The following is a 12,340-nucleotide window of genomic DNA, read 5'->3' as shown; positions in this document are numbered from 1 at the left end:
TTTGGACTTAAAATTCGATTTTATCGATATTATTTTTAACTTGTCAAAAGCGGGTAATTTTGTTAATTTATAAATATGTTTTTACTATCAAGAAATAGTTCGAATATTATTATATCAAATGGTTCATTTGTGTGTTGCAAGAAAAAGTGTTATATATATTAGAAGGAAATTTAAATAATTAATAGAATTTTGATTCAGCAAAAAATATTTTAATTTATATTAAGGTTTCCAAATTTTTGCCGTAGATTTATATATCAAGTATATACATTTTTGATATAGTTACATGGATTTTTATAATTTAACAAGGTACTTGTCGCATGATTCACATAAATGGATATTTTTTTTAATATATTTATTTAACTTATTCATCATGTGTACAATAACAAAAAAATGTAAAATTTTCATATTATACGTTTTTACAATTTTTTATTTACAATTTTTATAATGATATGCCACTCCAGTCTGTTCGTTGTACCCCCTCTGGTATTATATAATTTTTTTGTTTTAACTTTAAATGTTTAATTAACACTGCAGGCCAAAGTCACTAATTTTTATATGGGGGGGGGGGGGGTGTATTTTTCAAACCAGAGGGGTTGAATGCAAAACAGTTAAAACGTTACATTGTACACATATATATAGTTAAATAACTCATAGAATACGTACAGGGTGGAGAATGGTTTTTGAAAGTGGGACGTTGATCAAGGAAAAAGTACTTGTATACATTACCAGAAAGTTTTTGAAAAAGAAAGGGAAATATATCTCCGAACCTGAAAATCCTATTTTGTAAAGGGGGGGGGGTTATTTTGTTTTTACAACCGAATTTCTTTATATAATACAACATTAGCCTTTCACCTTACATTTCCTATAGTAAAAACACAATCTTAATTCAAAATTTAAATTAAATGTAACTTTTGTGAAATAACAGTAAAATGAAATATTAAGAATTTAAAGGTGCATATACACAGAGTTGAAGTTAATATTTTCTGTATAATATTACGACTTATATATCTTAATAGCATTTCACACAAAGATATATTAAAAATCTAATTTCATTGTAAAGTTTTTAATAAATTGTGTTTTTTTTGTTTTGGTTTGGGTTTTTTTTTTTTGGTTGACATTATTCGTGCACTTTCAAACCAATTAATTAATTTTATTCTTAATAAATCCGCCAAGTACATTTCTTCTTTTGTATAAATAAAAAATATTAAAACATTGTAAAACGTGCATTATCCTCGTCTGCTAAGGGCCAAATCTTACATTCTGTAGCCTGCTAAGTCTTTTAATGAATTAACATTTAACCATATTTTTCAAAATGTTTATATATATACATATGTACACGTCATTTTAAAATAAATACGTACAACAAATCCCGTTTAAATAGAGAAAATAAAATTTAAGACTACGCCCAACACATGACTTAATTTTCCCGCACCTCAAACATGTCTAAGTTTCTAAATCAGTATTGGATGAAATATTTACTTCATTCTTCATAAGAATTTTTAATTTTATGTTTATGGTGCGTTCTTCTTTAACCTTCAGACGCTCTTTTTAATATACTACTATATTGATGTTAAATATGTTTTATATAAATTGTTTTAACTCCGCAAAAACACACAGCGACTTCAAACTTTCATATCATAGAGCCGACCGCCCCCTGGCCGGAAATTAGTTGATGATACAAAAATATATATTCTCCTGATATATGTAATATATATAATGTTTAAGAAACTATAATATAAATATATATTTTTTGCTGATCAAAAATCCATTAATTATTTAAATTTACGTCTAATATATATAACACTTTTTCTTGCATTGTAATTTAATCAAATGACCCATTTGATATAATTATATTGAACTATTTCTTATAAAAAACATAATAAAGGGGAGTAATCAAATGTTGAATCTTTGTTTTGTTTATATTGAATAATTGTAAATAATTTTGTATATATATTTCGAATTTTGAATAATTTCGAATCTGTATTTGGAAACTTTCCATAAAGCCTTCTGATTTCCTACACATATCTCTATCAATGAAGCAAAAATTGTGTCCCGCTGATTCTAATGAAATACTTCTAAAAGACATTTAGTACCCTATATTTTGGACTTAATTTAATTTAATTTTATCGATATTATTTTTAACTTGTCAAAAGATAATTTTGTTAATTTATAAATATTCCATTTTGATAACAAGCCAAATCGAACTCAAAATGCAGATCGTATTTGTGTGTTGTAAGAAAAGTTAGGTTTACAATTATTAGGAACATGATTTGGGTATGAATGGAGGTTCAGTTGAAGATATTTTGGCTTTAAAGGTTTCCAATGAGGTTTTTGCCGTAGTGTATATATAAAAGAGCTTTGATATAGTTACATGGATTTATCATAATTTAACAAGTTCATCGCATGAACATAAATGGATATTGTTTTTAATTCCTTTTAAGTTAAACAAAAAAGTAGCACGATTTTCTTATTATATGTTTTTACAATTATTTATTTACAATTTTTATAATATTCTATGGTTCTATTACTATTCTGTTGTTATATAATTTTTTGAAGTTTTTCTATGTTTAATAAACATACCAAAGTAACTATTATTATTTATATGCCCAGATGTATCAAACCGGAAAAAAGTCGCTGTTAGTTAACATGAATATTACGACAGTTGTTCACCTTGAATTCCTAGAAAAATTTCCTACTAGGGATTGTTTGTGGGTAGACTTGAATTGTTTTTATTTCAAAATAACATTCCTAATTACCAATGGCAAGGTATGTCAATTAAAGTGTTCCATTTTTATTGAAAACGCAACTGGTTATGCAATAAAATAGCCTTGGCTTTAGTTTAATTTTTAAAAGGGTTAAAAATCGTACGCTTTGATGTAATTGAAATTAAATAAAATTTAATTATGTGTTTGCATTGGAATTTTATACAAACCAACAAGGGTGAAACATATTTGGTAAAAAGTTAATAATATTCAGTATTTATATTTGACTAAAGTCTCTTCTCAATTCTGCGTGTAAGTACTTTTCTCTTCATTTGAACCCTTAGTAAGCTTTATAAAGAACAAAACACGAAGTCACTAAAACATTGTTTTGAACATATATAAGCAAATATTTATTTTATGTAATTAAAATATACAAATTTATGTTCTAAAAAATGAGTCTTTTTGAGATTAAATTAAAAAAAACACCTTCTACTGCAATTGCAGCAATGAATTACATGTATGCACAATACAGAAATATTTGACAATGCAAGACAAAAAAAATCAACAGAAACAATATGGATATCAAATAATATTGTAAAACAGGTCTTGTGTTGTCGATCCATTTTTTTTTTATTACAAAATAAAAAAAAGTTTCCAAGTACACTTTAAAAAAGAAATGCCAGGAAATATCAATCTTCAAAAATAAACAAAAATCATATATTCTATTCTATTATTTTTCTTTATTTCCTACTTTTCCTTTCTTTTTGCTGTGTGTTACTGCTTCTTTTTATGACCAAACAAAACAACACCAAACCGACTACTCAAAGACTGATAATAATTGGCTCTCTATCTTCAGTCCAATGTTCCTGACATTTGACACATATGTACACTACAAATCCTCTTTAAATTTACATCCTTCCATCCAATCTGCTTACTCCAGCTTACCATAGAGGCCATCTTCCAGCTATGGAGTCTAGACTAATGATTCTCCTGTCTTTCATCAATCACCCAAACATTCAATAACTATCATCTGTGTGGTGGTTACGAATAATCACAAAAGACGATCTTACAATCATTCTGTTACCTCTCACAATAAAACGATGCAGTTGACGGTAGTTAAAATAGGCATAAAAAATTTACACCATAGATAATCAAGGTGTCAGATTTATACCATAGTAAAGCAATAAAATAAAAATGTGTTTTAGTTATATGTATGGGGAATACATCTGCAACATGGTAGTATAATATTGTAATGATGAATATAACAAGATTTTACCAAAATCAACAGCTTAAAAACGTATGACTTTACAACTTTATACACAACCATTCCCCACGATAAATTAAAGTCCAGGCTTTTTGATATCATTGACAGCTGCTTTTTTAAATAAAAATGGAACTCGTCAATTTACTTATCTGATCATTGGTCATTTGCAAAATTATTTTGTTCAAACACATTCTGATTGCACTCAATTACTCTGAAGTTGACATCAAATATATGCTTGAGTTTCTGGTTGACAATATCTATGTGGTTTTTGGAAACCAGGTATTCCAACAATGGGAGAGGACTATCTAACTTTTTGGAACTTGTGTCCAATCCCTTTGATACTTTGTCTATAAAATATGTTCAAAACAAACAAAACACAATATAGTGGAATCCCCTTGGGTACCAATTGCGCTCCGTTATTAGCAGACCTATTTTTATATTCATATGAAGCAGAATTTGTGCAAAATCTTATGCGTGAAAAGAAGAAAACATTTGCTGTGGCCTTCAACTCGACTTTTAGATATATCGACGAACGTATTGTCAGTTAACAATCATTGTTATTTCTATTCCCACGTCGATACGATATATCCTAATGAGCTTGAGATTAAAGATACCACAGAGTCTGAAACATCTGTTTCATACTTGGATATTTTACTTGAAAAAGACGTTAATGGTAATCAAACAACCAAGCTATATGATAAACGTGATGTCTTTAACTTTTCTATCGTCAACTTCCCTTACTTATGCAGCAATATACCTTCATCACCTGCATACGGAGTATATATATATCTCAGTTGATTCGATTCGCAAGAGCATGATCTACGTGGACAATTTCTAAAACGATGTAAATTTTTGACAATAAATTGAGGAAACAAGAATATCAGCAGACTCGTTTAAAGTCATCATTTTGTAAGTTCTTTGGTCGATACAATGACCTTGTCAGCAAATACAATTTATCATTGAGTCAAATGCTGACTGACAATTTTCATACTAATTGTTAGTCCATCATTTACACACTGAATTGACGACGGATTTTTCCGTTATTACCTGACCAGACAAGGAGCACACGGCGGGTGTGACAAGTCAGCAGGGGATGCTCACTCCTCCATGGCACCTGATCCCACCTCTGATGTTTCGAAGGTCCGTGTTTGCTCTGCTCCTATTTTGTATTGTTTTATTGACTTCGAGATACTGTTCGTTATCTCCATATCCTTCCATCAACAATACAATCATAAAAATCAATTATGCTTAAAATCATTCTGATTCTTTACACAAGTACTCTAATGTTGATCATAACGGTATACAAAATTTGTGTATTCCATCGTGTGTGCTAACACGATTTTACATTTCTAAGACACTCTTCAAAACCTTCTACATAGTTGCCACATCTGATTTTATCATATTTGTCATTTCCATTATATATCTACTCGTTTTACCACATCTGGTTCATATTTGGATGCTTTACATACTAAAGACAGTGAGGGACAGCTAACAAATAAATTGTGTTACAAACGAGATGATCTCAGGTTTTTCCTTTTATTTGACTCCCAGATTAATAGAATTATTCCGCTATCACTTGTTTTAGTGTTAATTTTTCTCAACTTATTCTGTATTTGAGAGAATACTCAATTTTGAAATCAAAGTAGATAAATCAAAGATTAGTTCTTATCGCATTGCTTTCAACAACCGCATTTAAAATCAGCATACCCTTGATTCTTTGGTAAGAATAATGACCTTGTTTTTAATATACTCTATCAATGGAATGTAAACGATAGTTAAATATCATTTTTTAAAATATCATTTGTTCACAATTTTTTTGATAATGGATCAATACAGTCATCCCTTATTTTCTTAATTATAATTATCCTATGTATGCTGTGCCGAACTAAAATACATCTTGATCATACAAGAACATCTATACGGTATTCATTAAAAAGTGAATTTTTTTTAAAAACTGTTTATTGTTTGTACATGATTTTTTTTTTTTAAACACTAAATGTAAATTAAAAAAAATATTAAACATTGGGAAACTTTTTTTTTATTTTCCGGGTATTTTTAGTGAATACAAGGTACTCTAGGTAAAATTTGACAAGCAGTTTCAGTAAAATTAATTTCCATATATCTTGTAAATACAGCATCGACCATTTCTCACACAAGCATTTGTAATATAAAAAAAATTATAGGATCTTTATTGGTATTACTGTATCAAAGATTTAAGCATGTATAGATTTCATCAGTAAAATTGTTCTCACACATGTATCTGACATTATTAAGATATAAAGGACAGAATTTTTATCAATCCGATCCTATCTGGCAAATCAAATAACATGATAAAAATCTTCAAAAGTAGTTTCTTCTATAGAGCTGAAACATCAGTAAAGGTTTAAATCAATATTAAGCATGTCTTTTCAGATCTTCTCGATCTTTCTCTAATTAAGTTCATTTGCAAACTCTCACGTCTTTAACGTCAAAGAATTTATCAGAATGTGCCTCTCTTCTAAAAAAAAAGTCTCTAACGAAAAATGACAGCTTCAGAGAAAATGCTTCCCTTTTTCGTCTTTCTTGTTTCCTCAGTTTGCAGATATGCCATCCGGCTATATCAATTACACTGACGGTATTTACAGCAAAAATGATAAAAGATCGTATTTCACTGGTAATGTTTGATGACATGAGCCAGAAAAATGTAAATAATGGTAGGGTATGGAAATCGTTACAGTGTACCTTCATGATATCACTATGTAACATAAAATGACCACTTGGGTTAATAATATAAAAGATAATGATGATGATGATGATGAACAATGAACGATATAATAAAAATTGATTTAAAAAATGCAACTCATGCGTACAGCAAATCCCATGCACCTAGAATTACCAGAGATGAAATCAAGAAATTAGAAATAAGCACTCAACCGGACATGACTATAGTGAGCCCTCTTTTGTCAAGGAAACGGAAAAATCAAAAAGTTTACTAGTGACTGCTTACAAAATGGAATCAAAATGTGTATTAAAAAAAAAAAAAAGATAGGTTGTAAAGGTTTTCACATCAAAGATCATTATAACGACCATAGAATTTAAGAAATTTGACTTGGAACTGTTTTTTTTTTTTTTTTTTTTTTGAAAGCCTTGTAATAATTATTGTTGCATCAGTAGCTTGCCTTCGTCAGAAAGTGGTCAGAATGTCTTTTATATACTTTCTTTTTAACAAAAAAGGTCGTTTTCAAAATGTTAGAAACATCATTTCATGTAGAAATTGAACATTACTGCATGAATAAGTGAAGTTTATGACTGTTAATTTGAAACATCCGCCTTTTTGCTTGTTGCCCATAGACGTCTACAGAGAATGAAACAGTCATAAAAGAAACTTTGTCTCTTATTTTGAGTTCATGTGTTTATACTGACTCGAGATGTGAATAGAATATGTATTAGTAACTGAATAAACATATACATTTATATTTTACGTTAAAAGAAAAAGTTTTCTTCCAATTGATATGTTTAATTTTCATTCTGCTTCATAAAATTATAAAACAGTTGGAATAACAACGACGCGGAAATAGGGTCCATTGGAATTCCGAGAGATTGGTGTAAAATGTTGATGAAGAACAGCATTTTTTAAAAGCAATTTCAGAGTACTTGTGTAAAGAATCAATGATTTTAAACAACGTTATTTTTTGAACGATACTCGATACGAAACTTGTGTAAATCCAATTTAATTTTAAAACGTTGACTTCATATTATCTTAAACTTATCACTTCTAGAATATGTGACAATATTTCTGTGATTTATTTACTTATCTATTTTCTTTCAGACAGGAACATGAGGCTGTGTTAGGACTAAGAATATGAAGTGCACCAAATATTGGAATGATTCTTTTTCCACTCTAGTTGTTAATGCAAGCCAAACCTACCACTGCGACGAAGAAAGTACCGAAACTGCTAAAAGATGGACGCCGGAGTTGATCATTCGTGTAGCCTCAGTAATGGCGGTGATGATATTTACCCTCATTGGAAACTTTCTTTTGATTGCTTTGCTTACATATAAAAAATCTCGTCGAAGAAAACGAGTCAATATTTTTATCATCAATTTGGCCATTGGAGATTTAGCCGTTGCTTTTTTAACTATGTCTACCGAGATTATATTCCTAGCCTTCAATGAATGGGTTCTTGGACCTTTTTTGTGTAAATTTGCTGTGTATTTGCAGTGTGTTACCCTGTCCAGTGCCACTTTTTTATTGACAGGGATGAGTGTTGATCGATATCAGGTTATAGTCAGACCAATGCAGTCCCTTGCCAAAAGACCGAAAATATGGACAAAAGTCGTCAGTGCTTGGGTTTTTGCTTTTCTATTTGCTCTACCACAATTGGCCATTTTTGTCGAAGAGAAACTAATAAAAAATGGAAAATCAGTGAAAATGTGCTTGAGTCATGGCTACACTGCACAATGGCAGCGTAAAGTGTACTTTTCTTTTCTCATGACTTATGTTTTAATTGTTCCCTCGATGGTCATGCTATACTGCTACTACAAAATCGCAAAAGTCGTATGGGCACGAGCGAGTTCTCATCAGCACTCCATTGAGGGTCCTTATGAGGAGTTAAAGGCTTCTCCGAGAGTATCAGTGCGAACAAACCTTGTGTCTGCTTCCAAACAGAAAGTCATCAAGATGACGCTTACTGTGATCGTGGGATTTCTAGTGTGTCTAACTCCTTACTTCATCATATCGTTCCTAAGGATTTACAGTGATTATAAATTGAAACTGGAGTATGCATTGTCAGTATCGGAAATAATTTTTATGGTTCATAGTGCTCTTAATCCTGTTTTATACGGAATCTTTGCATTACGTTGGGAACACATTAAAAGCTTTCATTCTAGATTTAAGTACCGCAAATCAATCCGAGATGAAATTGCAAAACAACGAGCCACCGACAGAAGGAGATTCTATAAGCTACAATTTGGACTGACCATTTTTAAAAGGCGAGAGCTTTATCATGATACCAGTTTTATTATCACTAATCATCCTGCCACAAACGATAATAAATTACAGACCAAGACAGAAAGCCTTACTATTAAAAATAACTTCACGACATCTGACCATCGAACGGTAAATCATGAAGATGCAGGAAATCTAATCGAACAAGATGATTCCATTGATTTTACAATGCTTTCTATAAAAACTTCTAGAAACAGAGGATTCAAATTGGACGATGAAAGTCCTTTATGATACCATTATTTCGTCATTATATATATCCTTGACATTTAAATTGATGAATAAAAAATGATCGAATGCTTTTGTGAAAAAAAATGCTCAATAACTATATGGTCAAATATTTTTTTCAGGCAAAATAGACATGATTAAATGCATGACGTTATCATGTGGATTAGTGCTTGTAACATGAAGGTTATTTTATTTAAACCCGTGATTAATTATACTTGATATCCCAGTACTATATTTATAACTATAATTAGAACTTGCAAAAAACTATATCCTAAATTATGACTTATGAGGGCAATATACGCGGGTTCATCCAAAATTAATGTCACAACTGCGATAAAACCGATAATTGGCCTCAAATATCTGATTACATGAATATATAACGTACAATTATGGTAGTCGCCTCAGCTTAATAACGTCATTGGCGAATATTCAAATAATTATGTGAACGTTAATTTATTCAAACAACCTATCATTAAGTCAAATGCTGACTGAGGTTTTCATGTTGATTAAAAAACCTTTAATTACACATTGTTTTGTCTTCATTTTTCCGATGATCCCGAACATGATAAGGAACTCAAGGCGGGTGTGAACGGTCTACAGGGGATGCTCACTCCTCCATGGCAACTGATCTCATTTCTAAATTTTAGTGGTCCATGTTTGCTCTGCTCCTGATTAGGGAAATATATGGAGATAATGCACAGTAATCAAGCTCAAATTTCCTAACACAATATAGATTTGGAGCTACATGGACCTCCAAAACATCAGAGGTGGGATCGGGCGCCTTTTGCATCTTCTCGTGATCGAGAAGTAACGGAAAAATCATGTTTTGTTTGAATAAGAATAAAATTTTACATACATTTATATGCTACAAACAATTTAGTAGTTCTATTATTCGTTGTGAAGCACTGAACAAATATCTACCCAATTTAGACTTTTCTTTGACATTTTGAACACTTTTTGATACACAGGACATTTAAATATAAAATAATGTGACTATAATATACACTGAATATATATATATTTAGACAGTCTAAAGCTTGTGATACGTTTTAAGTATGCATGTTTAAGAGGTAAATAATTTTGTAAACAAAAATGGTCTATAATATATTGATGCAATTTCCCTTAGTAGACATCTTAATCTGTGAAGAATTTCTTGGCTATACACATAAAAGAATCTTTGCATAACTATAACAAATTCTCTAAGAGTATCAAAGCTCTCTCTTTTCGGAAATAATGCAGGAAAAATGCTGTCTATTGATAATTTAAACTTTCAAATCTACAAAGAAGGATATGGAGATAACGAACAGTATTCAATTTCAAAGTCAATAATACAATTACAAAATAGGAGCAGAGCAAATACGGACCTCCGAAACATCAGAGGTGGGATCTGGTGCAATGGAAGAGTGAGCATAGAAAAATAACGGAAAAATCTAGCAATAATGGACTAACAGTACAATTAGTATGAAAAACGAAGCTCTGTTCTAGGTAAGTTATTTGTACTTATTCTACCTACAAAAAAAACCTCCATTGCATCATATAATATTTCTTGTAATAATTTAATTTTTTTTGGACTATTTTACTTTCAAAAATGCTTTTATTGCTTACTTTTTAGGAATAATTGAAATAATTTACTTTGGCAATATTTGGTGATTCAATAATTGAATTATTGGTGACATTTAAACTTTACGTTAGCAAGACCATTGCTAATAATGCCAAAATTATCGCTAAATATTCGCATTGAACATCAGAATTCAAATGTTTAAAGTCTTGGCTTTTTGTTAAACGATAAGTTTGGTTTTATGAAGACAGAACTTGTTCCCTCTTTTCATTCAAGATTGAAACTGGCACACACGTCCCTTTGTAATTATATTACAATAAAATATGTTCAAACCAAGGAACTTTTAGTTGATAAATCACTTTTCGAGGCAATTTCCTATATCCGGAATACAAATGAAAAAAAAGTAAGGACCATCAATATTATACGTGTTTTATGAAAATGAATATAAATTTTGCACTGAAAGATGAATGTTGATAGATGGTTATGGTGCATGCAACTCATTGCAACATTCAATTTGATGCATCACGCAACCTTTAGGATTCAATTTGAATCCTAAAAATGTACTTTATGAGCAATAACTATTCTGTCGCTCATTCAAAGTTCCAATTCTTCTTCAAGAATAATGTTTTTAAAAGTTTTTAAAATCATTTTTACTTCTAATACATTTTTCTTATGATTTACTCTTGGAGTAAGAGATTTTAAAAATTGAATTTGTCATTATGATTCATTATCAATTCAAATTCAGGATTTTAAATTGCATTTTGCCATCTCTTCTAATAACTTGATTATTCAAAAAAGCAGAGATATTATCTAGTGACAATTGCCCAAAGTCTAGCTTCTTTAATGAAGAATTATTTGATAACCTGCCAAAGGACTTCATCATTGTTTCGACCAATTCCTAGAAATCCTTCTGCAACAGCGTATTAATAAAAAAAAAATCATCGGTGATTTTCTAATTAAAAGGAGATTGTTCCCTTTAATAAGGGTTATTTCTTTGATCATTTGGTTTTCAATTGATACGAATTCACAAAAGAGTATAGCATGCCAATTATTCTTTTAAGACGTTCTTAAAAAACTAGTACTGTTCTCTGTTAAGGAATGTCTTTTTAAAATTCAAGTACATTGCTTTGATTTCTTTCTTCTGACAAAATCAAAATTTCTGAAAAAGGAGAGTGAGAGATACAAAAAGGAAGACCTTCATTGAGGAATGCATAGAAATAGTACACTTTATCTAATTTAGAAAATAATAATAATTTCAGTCATAAAAAATTGTAACTGCCGCGTTTAACACTTGCACATTGCTTTAAAGGGGAATGGACACAGTTTCAACTGTTTTTTTAAAACCAATTATAATGAAAATAATAATTTCTAATGGTCATTTGTTTAATACAAATTGTAATGTTCTGCAAGGCCCGTGCCTTGTTTAACACACAATTAATTCAGTAAATCACATTTTAATCTTTAATTCTTCAAAATTATCTGAACGAACATATATTAATATATTAACCTATGTAAACAAAAACATTCAATTTAAGCGCCGCTGTTGGTTTCTTATGTTTTTGATATGTTATAAATATTTGTAAAAACTAAATTTGAAAATTTTG

General features: G+C 30.1%; 1 protein-coding gene across 1 annotated transcript; it reads left to right on the top strand.

Annotated features, from left to right (window-relative positions):
* Nucleotides 1-7,782: 7,782 nt before the first annotated feature.
* On the top strand, nt 7,783-9,205 carry LOC134237830 (neuropeptide S receptor-like). Its single transcript, XM_062719975.1, has one exon. The coding sequence runs from the start codon at nt 7,808-7,810 to the stop codon at nt 9,182-9,184; it is 1,377 nt and encodes a 458-aa protein (XP_062575959.1). The 5' UTR covers nt 7,783-7,807; the 3' UTR covers nt 9,185-9,205.
* The last annotated feature ends 3,135 nt before the right edge of the window (nt 9,206-12,340 follow it).

Source organism: Saccostrea cucullata, unplaced genomic scaffold (assembly GCF_032062105.1).
Source record: "Saccostrea cucullata isolate Sc308-1 unplaced genomic scaffold, CSIRO_AGI_Scuc_v1 ctg454, whole genome shotgun sequence".
In the NCBI taxonomy this organism is placed as follows: Eukaryota; Metazoa; Mollusca; class Bivalvia; order Ostreida; family Ostreidae; genus Saccostrea; species Saccostrea cuccullata.
Note: the sequence above shows the minus strand (reverse complement) of the source record. Positions and strands in the feature narration are given on the sequence as shown.